This window comes from Triticum aestivum, chromosome 1A (assembly GCF_018294505.1).
Source record: "Triticum aestivum cultivar Chinese Spring chromosome 1A, IWGSC CS RefSeq v2.1, whole genome shotgun sequence".
In the NCBI taxonomy this organism is placed as follows: Eukaryota; Viridiplantae; Streptophyta; class Magnoliopsida; order Poales; family Poaceae; genus Triticum; species Triticum aestivum.
In genome coordinates this window covers 549,349,017-549,362,629 of record NC_057794.1, presented here as the reverse complement: position 1 = coordinate 549,362,629, position 13,613 = coordinate 549,349,017, and the positions used below count along the sequence as shown (strand labels likewise).

Sequence of the window (13,613 nt, the reverse complement as noted above, 5' to 3'; positions counted from 1 at the left end):
TTGTTGGAGGAAAGTGCCGTTTGCTCGTGATGTGCATCCGACGTGGAGGTCCACCTAACTCCTCTTGGCGCGCTTTCCATGATGGGGCCAGACTTGTGGGGCCAGACTTGTGACTTATTAGCCAGAGAGCGAGAGAAAACCTAAAATGCCACATTTTGGAATTGAAATGGAAAGTGACAGCCTCATTGTTTTTCCGGGTATATTTTCAGGATCACTTTGTTTTGACGGATATATTGATGAAACTAGCAATGTAGACACTTATAAAAATAAAGAACATATACCTTGAGAGCTCAATCGGCTTCTTCATCATGAACGGGATGATGGGACATTGCCATTGTTGCCCCTCCATCGCCAGAGCCATCCAATCGTTATTGATCGCGGACGGAATGCAATCAATGCCACTAACCTACCAGACCAGCGGTCTTGAGAGAAAAACCATGAAACCATCGCCAAAAGATCCACAAATCCAAGATGCCAACTTTCAAAAAAAGGTCACAGACCTCAAGCGAGCACCAGAGGCCATACCAATGTGACCGAGAAGGTGCCTAAGGACCAAATTGCAAAGGGAGGCTGCCGCTGCCGCCACGCCTCAAACCATGCAAACCCTAACCTTGTCATCTGGAGGGCTGTCACATGAATCTGGACAACGAGTTGTCGACGCTGCCACAACCTAAACCATTGAGATGGGGAGAAAACCTTATTTGACAGATTGGCGCTGCCATCCGGTAGACTGGGGCCGCCGCTGGGGGTGGGTGGGGTGGGGGTACACGACAATCTACTGTGGAAGAAGGGCGGCAATGCGACACGTCCAAGAACTCTCTTATATTCTGACTGGAAGGTCGAGAATGGTACCTACAATGGCGGAGTATATATCATTTTGTCAGTGTCACCAAGAAGTGTAATTTGCGCATTTTACTAACCAGTGGTGTGGATTGTTGGAGCAAATTTTGGTTGTATTCTCCTATTATTTTGACGTGGTAAAAACCGAGCAGCTTTTGTAAAATTCGAAATGTGTACGTGAATTGGTGTAGATCTTGGTGCTGCTCTCTTACTTCAACAGCCAGATCGCAAGTCCACGAGTATTTAACCAAAAACTACCACATTTCACAAAAACGTGACAAAAAACTACCACTTTACGATTTTGTGTGGAAAACTATATTTTTTGTTCTAATCCGTGGCAAAAAACTATCAAGTCTCGAAACCGGTCGCTTCACCCGCGCTAAGCACCAAACTAACCAGTCGGTCCCACATTTCAGGCGCCACGGTGGCCAACCGATGCCCGCCGCACGTTAACGGCACGTCCGCGATCGAAAACGGCGTCGTCAGAGGATTAGCATCAAATGGCCGGTCCCACGTTTTGGTGCATTGAACGCAAACCGACAACGCCATTTCCGACCGCGGACGCGCCGTTAACACGCGGCGGGCGGCGGTTGGCCACAGTGGCACCTGAAACGTGGGACCGGCTGGCCAATTTGATGCTTAGCACGGGCGAAGCGACCGGTTTCGAGACTTGGTAGTTTTTTTGCCACGGATTAGGATAAAAATGGTAGTTTTCCGCACAAAATCGTAAAGTGATACTTTTGTGTCACGTTTTCGTGAAATGTGGTAGTTTTTGGTTAAATACTCCAAGTCCACGGACACTTAATTGCGCAAAATGGAATAATATCTATACACGATCCTTCTTCCTTCTACTTGGCCCTGTCGGCCACCTGAATATACAGTATGAACTACATGCCGAGTCATGGATGACTAATTAAACTTCATTTGCGATCAATTAGCACCCGTGAGCTGGAAGCCAAGCCATGCATGGTCGAGGTCCCCGTTCGTCCTCCCCTTCCTCCGCCGCCGCCGAAGGACGTCGCCGGCTTTAGCCCGGGGTTGATGGCGGTGGCGGGGGTCTTCCCTCTTGCCTGCGCCGTGCGGGCGGTGTGGAGCTCCGCAGCGTGGGCGGCACGGCCGATCTGGCCTGACGGCGCGGCGGGCCTGCCTTCCGGCGGCGGCTGCCTCGGCCAAGGGCGGCGATGATGGGGTGCGGCAGCCGGCCCTGCCTCGGGGCTGCGTGGCGGCGTTCGATGGCAGCGGCCGGGTCTGCGGCGACATACCATCTGACCTCGGATCGGCGGTGGCGGCATGGAGGGCCTGGTGGTTGGGTCGGCACCGCGGGTTGTGCCCTCCGGACAGATCTGATTTGACCGGTGCGGCCTGCTCCATGTGCGGCGGCTCAGATCGGCGACGATCCGTGCACACAATACGTGATGGAGATTCTTCGAGCGGATCCGGGTCAAAACCTTGTGCTCGGCTTGATGCCAAGACCGGCGTTGGTGGCACCCTGTGGTGTCATTACCTTCTTGAAGATATCACCGTGGAGAAGCTCTAGACCTCTATCCGCTACCTCCGGGGGAAACCCTAGATCAGTTGATCGGATGACAGCAGCGCGTTGGTGTCGTTTCCTCCTTGGGGGCGTCATTCTTGGAGGCGTACACGGGTTCGAGGGACCAGCGGGCGCCTTTTTTGGTGGAGCGGTACTTCATCCTTCATATTGACGGCGGATCTCGGCGGCGTGGTGCAGTGGAGACTCGGCGCCCGATGCGCGGTGATGGACTCGCGCAGGTGGAGGTAGTTGTCTGGCGTCAAGGTGGCGTCGATGGCGGAGTGGCCTGACAAGGTAGAAGCCTCAATATCTGCTCTGAAAACGGACCTGTGGAAGATGGCGGCGACGACACATGTGAGTGCGTCAGACCAGTTTATGCCCCAGGCCCGGTATGTGGCTCGGCTGAGGCTTCTGACTTTTAATGATAGGCTTAGGTGAGTAGACCGGGTATTTGACATATATTGCCAAGATGGCGGATTCAGGCATTTTGTTGTAATACTTTGTAAGGTCCTCGTGAATAATCAATAAAGTGGCCGTATGCATCTCCCAGATGCAGAGGCCGGGGGTCATCTTTTTTTCTTAAAAAAAATTAAGACTTAAGTATAGCAGCTAAGCTTAATTAGCTTTGTTCGAACGCACGAGGCCCCTTGCACATGGCATGGTAGAAGTAAACGAAATTAAGCGCGCTATAGGACTGCGCATGAGCCTGGCACATGACCGCCCCGAGCAGACAGAGAGCACGTACCGTCAGCTCGACAGTCCCGACGCGGTGAGATATCTTTGTTTATCTGAAAAATATAAGTTTTTTGAGCTTGATGTGTATATATATAAATCACTATATAGCAATTTAAATGGGCGTAAGAGGAGCGTAAACAATTTAAATGGGGGTAATCTTCGATATTTCAGCACAAATTGGTAGCCAGCGAAACTGATTTACTACTCCCTTTGTTTCATAATACAATAATGTGTATTACTATATAGTATATGCTATAAAAGAAGATTTTGATCAATGATTACTTCCCTAATTTTTTTTTTGCAAAAATGATCAGATTTATTATAAAAGTTCACCAAAAGTACAAGCATAACAAAAACTACGCCAAGATTCCAAGACCACTGTTGCCGCCAGATGAGCTGATGACGCGCCGCTGTCACCGCTGCTTTACCAGACTCGGCTTGACCTTGTCGATGTAAGTCTTCGTGCACGCGCCCGTAAGGACAAGCGCCCTGGAGCCACAATCATCGTCATTGAACACTTGCATAGATCTGAAACATCTGACACCTAATCTCCCCATATGATGCGAAACCCTAACCTCACCGCCTCAAAGAGACAACGGGAATCTACTTGGGTAGCTTATCGCATACATACGTTTTTTTTCTAAGCGAGTACTCCCATTATATTGGACTCCAAATCATCGGCTGTTTTTTCATGCTGTGTCCAAATACAAAAGCCAAAAGTACCAGCTTAGTCTCACTTAACATTATCATGGTGACGTCATGCATTATAGTACTAGCACTAGAACTGAACTAAAAAAAAGTGTCGTTATCAACCTAAAGAAATACCAGCTCGGATATTGCACTTAATTATTGTCACCTTGACATAATGCGTGCAAATCCCCCCAACTTTGGTGACATAATTGAGCAGGCAAACAGAAGAGGAGCAGCGGCAGAGCACACACATCCGAGATCCGGCCGGGCGAAGGATGATTCATGTGTCCCTCAACTGCCTGCCTGGCCACCAGCTGAAGAAATATCTCCGCCAGCACAGCCGCGCTTTTCCATCCGTTTCAGGAAATATCTCCACCAGCTGCCTGCGCTTTTCCGTCCACCCACCCCATCGCCTTCCTTCCGAGAAACCATGTCCATGGCGGCATGCATGTGAGATTATCTCCAGAGAATCAGCAGGAGGAACCGAGGAAGTAGTGACATTAAAGGCACATCATGATCAAGGAGCTGGCTAGCTAGCTGATCCGGTGTGTGTCGAGAGGGACCCGGTGCTCTTTACCGGCTATACAGAGGCGCCTTGTCCCCTGGAGCGTGAGTCATCGGAACCCTCGCAAGTAGTAACGATGCTGATCCGGTGTGTGTCAAGAGGGGCCCGGTGCTCTTTTTACCGGCTACACAGAGGCGCTTTGTCCCCTGCAGCTTGATTGCATCCGACACTAATCCACAAATTTATTTCGGCATTTGTCTGCCCACAGAGAATCAGTCCGCGAATAATGATGCTGAAGGCTTCCATTCAATGCTGCCCGCATGTATTTCAATAACGATTCAAATTAATCAGACAAAATTCATACAAACTAACCGGACAAAGTTCATGCAAACACGACGGATTTCATATAAACCGAAATAGATTCATGCAAACATAGCGGACTTCATATAAACCGAACAAAATTCATTATATTTCAGACATACTTGAACTAAAAGCGGAGCCCGTCTGACTCTGAAGGTATAATTTCAGACAAACTTCTATTCTAAACCTAATCTAAATGATCACCGGTGCCCGTTCCCCATGTCCGGCCATGAGCCCCGAAAACTGAAGCTCCGGCACTTGCCTTCGCCTCCTCCAGTTCCGCCTCAGCGCTCTCCATCTCTGCCTTCATAGCCTCCGCCACCGCAGCTTGAGCGACTAATAGGCCGACGATTATCAGCCCGCCAAGCTTGGCTTCGGCGGGAGGGGAAGATCGGTGGCCTTCCTGAGACGCGGGCGGCGGTGACCTACCATGCACTACTCTTCTCGCTGCTGGCGACGCCTGAGGACGTTCTGGCTACGTGGTCGTGGCGGCGGGGTCTGGCATTGGCGATGTCCTCGTTGTCGGTCTTGCGCCACACCTCGTCTGCCTCGTCGAACTCCTTGTAGTCACCCTCCAGTTTCGCCTCATATTGACCATACCTCCAGCGGGCGAGGCGGATCTCGTGGGCGGAGCGATAGGACTCGAGCAGTGTTGCCTGCTCCGCCACGGCCGTGTCCGGCGCGATCGCCCTACCGGCGGCAAGCTGCGCTTCTCCGCCTGCTGGTGTTCTTGGAGGAGCTGGAGGTTGTAGGCCGCGTCGGCCGCGCCTCCCGGAATTGCTTCTCTCACTCTATGTCCATGTAATGGGCACAGGCCTCGCCGATGGTCATGCTGCAAATGCACCGGCGAGAGTGGTGCCGGCTCGTCCTCTACCACGTCCTCCATTTGGACGTCACCGGCCTGTCGGCTGCCTGTCGGCTGCCTGTCGGCCTGCCAGCCGGTAGCAATTAATGGTAGCCATCTCCTTCTTCTGCTCTGGCGACAGTCCGTCCAGAAGAGCTTTGGACCGCGAGGAGGCATGATGGGAGTGGTGTGGAGAGGAGAAAGGGACCGGAGACGAATGACTGCGGTAATGGCCAAGGCTGCAGATTATCTGGCGGACGAATGGCAATGGTGGACGGACGGACGGGTGGGGTTGGAGTAGGTTCCTCGGCAACCTCGTGTCATATATGTGGGCGCCAAACGGATGGCGGGCGGCCGCGGTGTCTTTTGAATGCGAAGCAATCGCATGCACCGGGAAGCGGCGCGGGCGGCGCTCTCTCGGCTAGCGCACCGCATACCCGCGAAGCTCTCTCGGCTAACGCCCCACTTCAATGCAGGCGCCAGTGAGAGGTCGCGTTCGCTCTGGTCGGGAAAGAATGAGGCACTGACGCTCTGGAACGGCTTTGACTGTTTTGGATAGAAAGCAAGCAGGGGTGAGGGAGATCGGTTTTGTGGGTTATGGCAGAAGCGGACGTGGCAGCAGTCCGGACGCCCACAAAGCCCCTTTAATTTGTCTTCGGTTTACGAGAAAAGATACGTCCGAACCAATAAACGGACCGATACAGATTCATATTGGATGACATAATATGTCCGAATAGCGTGATCCGAACATATGCAGACGGTTTGAGCATCGGTATCGGAGATGTCCTAGTCATCGAAACTCTCGCAAGTCGCAACAGAGAGTGGGAGAGCATGCATGCTCGCTCTGCTTTGCTGCATCCTGCTGTCGTGCATGTGCACCGTGGAGCGGCATGCATGAAGGCTCCACTCCACGCTTCCTGCAAGGTTTCTTTTTTTTTTCTTTTGGTCCGGCAGTAACAGGGCTCTGCTCAAACGCGGCATCATCGCAAGTGCACACGACGCCTGAAATTTTCTCAAGATTGTCGTACGGTCGCTGTCCCGTGAATTAAAACGGCGATAGTACGAGACGCACTAAGTTAACTAGTAAAAAGCCCGTGCGATTGCCACGGTCATTTAAAAAAATCTATAGATAGCATATGTAAACATAACTATAGGTTAAAATGTTCGTGCCATAGGAGGTTTAGTCCCATCTTGCCATGCGAGGAGCGAGTCGGCTTAAATAACAGTGTCGTTCGAAAGTGATAAGCATTGATGGCTGAAGATTATTGCGTGTCATTGTTGACAATGTCCCTCAAAAAAGGAGTATTGATGGCTGCCCGACTCTTTTTGCTTCGTAGGTGCAGTGTGTAGTCCGACAGTAGAGGGAAGGTCCGGTGCAAGGGTGGCGGCGAAGGTAGCAGACATCCGATGGAACACGGTCATAAAGAAGAACTTTTTAAAAAATATATATGAAGTCCTAAAGGAGTATGCATCTGACTTGTGAGCATTTTACATGCATATCCCCCTTTACTTCCTTGACTATACACTTAGATTAACATCTCTATGCTACAAATTAAGAAAATATAAAAATACTTTATGTAAACAATACAAATTCACGATATCTATCTTGGGTGGTATCGTAGGACACTACATGAAACAATATCACAAATAAACATCTTTGTTGAATGTAACTTCGCCGAGAAAAATAGGATGGCCCTCTTGTCTTATATGAAGAATATAAGTATATATGTCAATACAGAAGATAAGAGGGCCATCCTATTTTTCAAAGATTAAAAATTAGGAATTTACAAGGGAGTTCCAACCCTAAGGCAAAAGGAAAAAATAACAACAAGATGTTGTATAGGATGTGCTGCCTCTCACAAGCATCTTTAAACTGCTTAATGTCACCTTTTGTGAGGAATGTGCTAAGAAATCGCAATGCAAATTTACATGTTCAAATTTATCAAAAGAAAGTACTCACGGGACTTCAGATAAGAGCAAAACCTAGCATGCAAATACCAAAGTCATATTCTTTTCCATCAACAGTTCATTCTAAACTCCCGAGATTCTTGATATGGTATGACATACTAATGCATCAATATAGTGCTCACATTTTCCCCTTGGATCGATTAATTGAAAATAACACTCAACCATGGACATGTACTATTTCTATTATTATTTTTTGAACTGGACGTGTATCAACCATCTAATTCCCAAAATTGACCAAAAATCTAATTTCTCTTCATCTCAATCTTTAGCAGAAAGCTATTCTATTAATCTAATGTCTTTTGCCCAGGATACTCTTTGCGGGGTCCCCCTCACGTCGTCTCCCTGAGTGAGGCTCCCCTCCCTCCCTCCAGTTCCCCCTACCCCTAACCCCCTCTCTCCGCCGCCGGCGTGCGCCATCGGGCCTTGCTCGCTTGGTGTTAGCGCGGCAGCCCTGACATTCCCCGCACGCGATGCCCCTGCTCGGGAGGTGGCGCCTGGCGGCGGTGCTCCTAGGTTGTCAACGGGTCCGGTAGCGGCGCAATGTCTCAGGTTGTGCAGCACCGAGTGGTGAGGTGGCAATGGCGTGGCTGATTGGCTGCCTATTTCGGAGGAAAAAAGACAATTGCTAGACCAGATAAGAATCTACTTACTGCTTACTCTCTTCCTCGAGTACTCCTCTTCTTCTCTCGTCTCTCTGCAACCAGTCAAGCTCACCTGACGGCACCGCCGCCTGATGGCTCGACCCCCTTCATCACAAAACCTTATACTTGAAATGATATTGAGAGTACACCAAACTACACAGTAGGATTCCAAACTGAACCTTTATATCTAGCATATCATATCTATTCCATATTTCAAAATGCAGGAATACGCTGCAACTCTGCAGCAGACAACACCATGTACTTGTTCTGTTACGCTACATTGCCATTTACTCTTTACATGGCCTTCTGTTCATCAATAACTAAACCATGCCCAAAAGAACTGGATTCCTTTTAATTCACAATATGGCAATCCCATGTAAAGCTTGCATTACTGAGATAAAAAGGAAAGCGATCGACCTCCTTAATTAATTAGTAGGACCTTGATCCAGCGCTTAGAAGCTTGCATACTGTGATAAAAATAAAGTCAACGAGCCTGTTGTATGCACAAGAAGCAAGCAAACAAACAACTTAATTAATTATTAGGACATCCATCGCTAATAATGGTTCAAAGTACAAACAACTCTTGAACCATTTATTATTAATCGGAGGAACCTAGTTCAGTGATCAAGCTTGTAAGATCGGACATACTGTTACATATAGGAAAACCATGGGAAACAACATAATCGAAAATATTCATAGATGAGGCCCAATATAGAAAACCAAAGGTGACAAAAATATGGCAATGGAAAATGCCCTCTAAACTGAACTAAATAACCCCCACCAATTCTGATCCATGAACATTTTGCCAAAGAACCAATTCATGCCATAATATTATGCACCTACAAATTGTGTCTTCCTCTTCCTCTATCACCTGGAGGAAGTAGATAGTGATCCTTATTAAAAAATACCATAATATATCATGAAATAAACATGAATAAATATACGTAAATAGAAGGTACGTTAACACAATCATAAAATTAAAGGCATGGTTCTTCATTTATTTTCTATCTGCTTTGCTCCTCGTGTCTTCTTCCTCTATTGCCTCACCCCATCCGTCGTTGTTGTGTCATCACGTTCCTCAGTACTGAGGGAACAAAACACAAACAAGTAATCTGAGAAGAGTATTTTTTAGAGAGGCATGCGGACATTGACATATCAGGAAAACGTCAATGACTAAACATTCCTATCAGGATTGCTAGCTTTACTCTTGGAATGTTGGAAGTGGGTGTTGAATGAAATATATATACTGTCTCATAAACTTCTTCACTTTTTGTTCAAGGATTTACCTTCATCAGCTACTGAATTTAGATTCAAACCAACCTACCCAAAGCCACCAACACATAAATCAGGCAACATAGCCTAAATCACTATATTCAACTCGGGGTGATGATTCGAACTGCATCTACTCATTTAGGACGGTTGGATTCCAAGTTTCTAACCACCAAAAAATCATTAACGTGCAACTATATATCACAACAACCTGCAAATGTTCAAATTTCATATTAGTAGGGTTCCATGCAAACCTTGGCATGCTACAAGTAACGCAATAAATTTGAAATTAATATGTTTGGAGTTCCACAAATCTCAGCCACGCACAACCAAAACTAAGAAGCAATGAAAACTCACCGGGGAAACGATTGAGGAAGAGATCGAGCCCGAGCCCGTGACACGAAGCAGCCCTGGCCGCCAGGTGCCGTTCCTTCCGCCTCCCCATCATGCACAACCATGTAAGCAAGCTGCACAGAGGAGTCGGCTCCGGGGCCTCCGCGTCTCCTCCTAGCTCCAACAGCGTGCCGCTAGTATCTCCAGTAGCAGCTCCGGCGGCGTTCGTTTCCGTCAGGAACCTCCACATCAGCGCCTAGCTCGAGCAGCAAACGCACATCCACCACACGGGCGTCCCCGCCACGACGCGTGCAACAACGTCGATGGTGCACTTCTTGTCGCCTACATCCTCCTAACCAGGCGAGTGCACACATGCACCCCTCGGACCACCCTACCACAAACTGGATCATCGTGTGCCCGACAGTCCCGCCCATCCTCCACATCAGACTTCTTGGCATGAAATCTCTGCATTCGTGAATATATCCATGGCCACAATGTGTTTGTGGGACAGAATCAAATTCTCCAAATTAGTGGATTGAGCACCAGACCCGGCAACTGACAAAATTCATTGGTATCAGTGGATCATTGTGTTTGTCCGCCGAATCGCCGATGCTGCGGCGGCGCACGCTTCCCTAGTCCGCCCAAATCACGGACGCCGTGCACAGTGCCCTTTGCGCTCGCGACGCCCACTGCACCGCCTTCGGCACCGTGGGTGTGCTCACGCCGCTGATGCCCATGGGTCGTCGCTGCTGGCCACGCAGCCAGGGAATCGCACCGCCGCCGTGAATGATTCGAACCATTCCAAGACTACAATATGAGCGATCTGGGAGGAGTACGTACAGGGAAGTTGCCCTTCCCATTCTAGGATTACAAAGAGCGATTTCTGGTTCGAGTAGGTACAGGCAGAAAATATGATTTCACTATGAGAAGATTGATGGTATGGGATTTGCATCTACTTTTGTCAGGCCTTGGCGTCAAGGGAAGAAAGAGGTTGTGTTCCAATTTTTACATGAGAGATGTGCCCTGAATTAACTCGAACTATGGTAGATGGGGATTGCATGCCGATTTTTTCTGTCTTCTAAAGAAAGAGGAGAGACAACCGAAGTAAGGAATAAAATCGTTGGGGGTTGATTCTGATCGATCGATGGGACGGGTTGTGAATGAACGAACGAACGACTTACGGACTGCTCAGTGTGGTCGTCGTACGAGAACTCAGCTTAAGCAAAAGAGTAATTGCATGCATGTGGCTATCACGTGACCCCGGGGATGGGAGCGAGCACGTCAACTTGCCGCGATGCGAGGACGGGATATCATTCCTTTGTTAAGAGTAAAGTGCACTTTGATTGGACAAAAGTGCGCTTAGGCGTCCGACGTGGAGATATTAAAGCGGTGGCCTTACTGGTGTTATGCCAGCGATGAACATCTACATCTAGCTAGTGACACAACTGCCGGTCGATCCATGAGTACTACTCCCTCTGTAACTAATTTCAAAAAAAAAAGGTTTTATATTAAGTTACAAAATGACTATTTCATTGGATTAACCTTTATATATAACTATACATCCATATAAAGTTCGCCCAACTACACTGGAAGACAACTAATTAAACGTCTTGTATTAATTTTCCTGCTTGCGCGGCCTCACACATGCTACCATACGAAATGATCAACTCGTGAATGAACAAAGTGCCAGAATGGAACATTATATTCGTGAGATGCACCATGTATGCATTATCATCATTATTAAACGATGATCAATCTTCCAAGTTGATGGCATGAACAGCCAAATTAACATGAGAATTACATCCGAGATCCATGCCCTGGACAGCTACTTCCATAGTCCCATCCATTTCCATCCTTGATAGAATGAATCCCACAGGAATTAGGAATCCTGGAACGTGTAATTAACGAGCTGATTCCTTCGGTGTCAAGATGGACGCATTGTTAAGCTGCCATTGCCAGCTCCAGCCGCGGCGTAATTAGCGCAAGTTGAGAGAGGGCGCTGCTGCATGTGCCTGGCACTCATCCTGCTCCATCTCTCTCTCTCTCTCTCTCTCTCTCTCTCTCTCTCTCTCTCTCTCTCTCTCTCTCTCTCTCTCTCTCAGACTCGCACACACAAACGAACCTCTGGTTGATCATGGATTATCATACTCTGCCCAGGTAGGCGAGGATGCGAGGAGAGACTAGAGATCCATGGAGTATAAAAGCACGTCGAAGTGGTCCACACAAACCACAGCCAAAGCATAAGGAGATCCAGTAGAGAAGAGAGGCGCACCGGCCCTTTCCAGGCCACCAGGCCACCTGGCCCTCTTGCCCTCGAGTTCAGCTCGGATGAACGATGATGTGAGGAAGCAAGAGAAGCAAAAGGGAAGAGGAGGCGGAGGTGGGAGTGGAGGAGGAAGGCTGGCGAGGATGCTGCGGGAGCACAGGGCCAGGCTCTACATCATCCGGCGATGCGTCGTCATGCTGCTCTGCCACCATGACTGATGCTCGCTCCGCCGATCGATGTTTACCTGCGACCCTGCCCCTGTTACATCATCTCTGCTTGCTCCTCTGTCCAGCCACCATGTATCTAGGTTAGGTATTGTTGTTTCGATCTTGGTTTTTCTTGTGCAGGTTCGACAGATTAACTCCTTGGTGTACATATAGGCAGGGACGTAGGTAGTAGTTGTTTTCTGAATTCTGACGGTTACTCTTGGTTTCGAGGTTTGTTGGTAGTGTGCCGTGGTGCTCCCAAGTCCTGCAATGGCGAGGATGCACATGTATCGATCTGTTCTGGGTACTCTGTTGGCATCTCGGTTGTGTTTTTCCTCTCTGGCAAACGAAAAGGCCTAAAAAAAAGGAGGCCATGTCAAATGTTATTGGTCTTCAATCTTGTGATTTTTGCTGCAGAGGCGTGATTGTGACCAAATGTTCTTGGTTCCTTCAAAGATCATATATGGCCATGTCAAATGTGAGCATTTTTACGAGCTTAATTTGCGCACGGTAGGATCCAAATGGAACCGACAAGAGTACTAAAGTAGTCTGTGTATTATTTGGTCCACATTCAGTTAGTTGTTGGCTACACAACCAAAAAAGTCTTGATGTATAGTAATTAACCAACTAAAATGTATACTTGTGGCACCGAGACTACTGTTTCAGCATTGGAAAACCTGTTTTTCCTATGTATTGACTAGCTGGATAGCCCGTGTACTTGAGCGGCTAAATGTAATAAACATGGTTTTATATACTTGGCATGGTCAACTTTAGCAATGATATATCATTCATAATGTAAGAATTGTAACTAAAATGATGTCTTCAGAAACAATGATTACATTTTGGTGCAAATCTTTCTATAAGGTTCATTAGATTGTCTAGTGATTGTTTTCTGCAACAAGAGAACGCTGATGGCATTGAGATCCGTGGTCCGTACAAAACCATAGAGTTTCCTACTGTTTTTAGATGTCCTCTTCCACCCCTTTCCATTTTTGTCAGGGTCACTCCTGGCATCTCATGGGGTCAACGGGTAAGACCATACCTCTATGTTTTCTACTAATGTGCTTCCCCTAATCCTTTGCACATTTCTGTGCTCATAATCCCTTTGAGGTAATCTTGCCCGTTTTTTCATCTAGTTTCCTTGTAATCACTATAATCATTAAGTCTTTCATATAAATGTTTATGTAAGAAAAAAATCTACAAAAGACAAATTTGATAGTTGCACATGTACAGTGGCGATTCTACCAGGGGGGCTTCAATAGGCTGAAGCCTACCCTCCAAAAATCCTATTTCAACTAAATATACTATACTTGCCATTTATACCAAGGTGTTTTACATCCAATAATTGCAATGCGTTGCTAATTAGACCTAGGAACTTGCTTTGAGCCTACCCTTCATTTCCGTGCTAGATTCGCCACTGCACAT

The 13,613-nt window shown here is 47.8% G+C and overlaps 1 protein-coding gene across 1 annotated transcript; it reads left to right on the top strand.

Annotated features, from left to right (window-relative positions):
* The first annotated feature begins 3,071 nt into the window (after nucleotides 1-3,071).
* Nucleotides 3,072-12,563, top strand: LOC123046648 (small polypeptide DEVIL 3-like). Its single transcript, XM_044470084.1, has 3 exons — nucleotides 3,072-3,190; nucleotides 4,011-4,039; nucleotides 12,109-12,563. The coding sequence occupies exons 1-3, from the start codon at nucleotides 3,072-3,074 to the stop codon at nucleotides 12,198-12,200; spliced, it is 240 nt and encodes a 79-aa protein (XP_044326019.1). The 3' UTR covers nucleotides 12,201-12,563.
* Nucleotides 12,564-13,613: the final 1,050 nt, after the last annotated feature.

Coding starts and splice junctions, on each gene's coding strand:
- LOC123046648 (XM_044470084.1), top strand. CDS start 3,072: ATGAGCCTGGCACATGACCGCCCCGAGCAGACAGAGAGCACGTACCGT. Junction 3,191..4,010: donor AAGTTTTTTGAGCTTGATGT/GTATATATATAA, acceptor GACATAATTGAG/CAGGCAAACAGAAGAGGAGC. Junction 4,040..12,108: donor AGAAGAGGAGCAGCGGCAGA/GCACACACATCC, acceptor GTGGGAGTGGAG/GAGGAAGGCTGGCGAGGATG.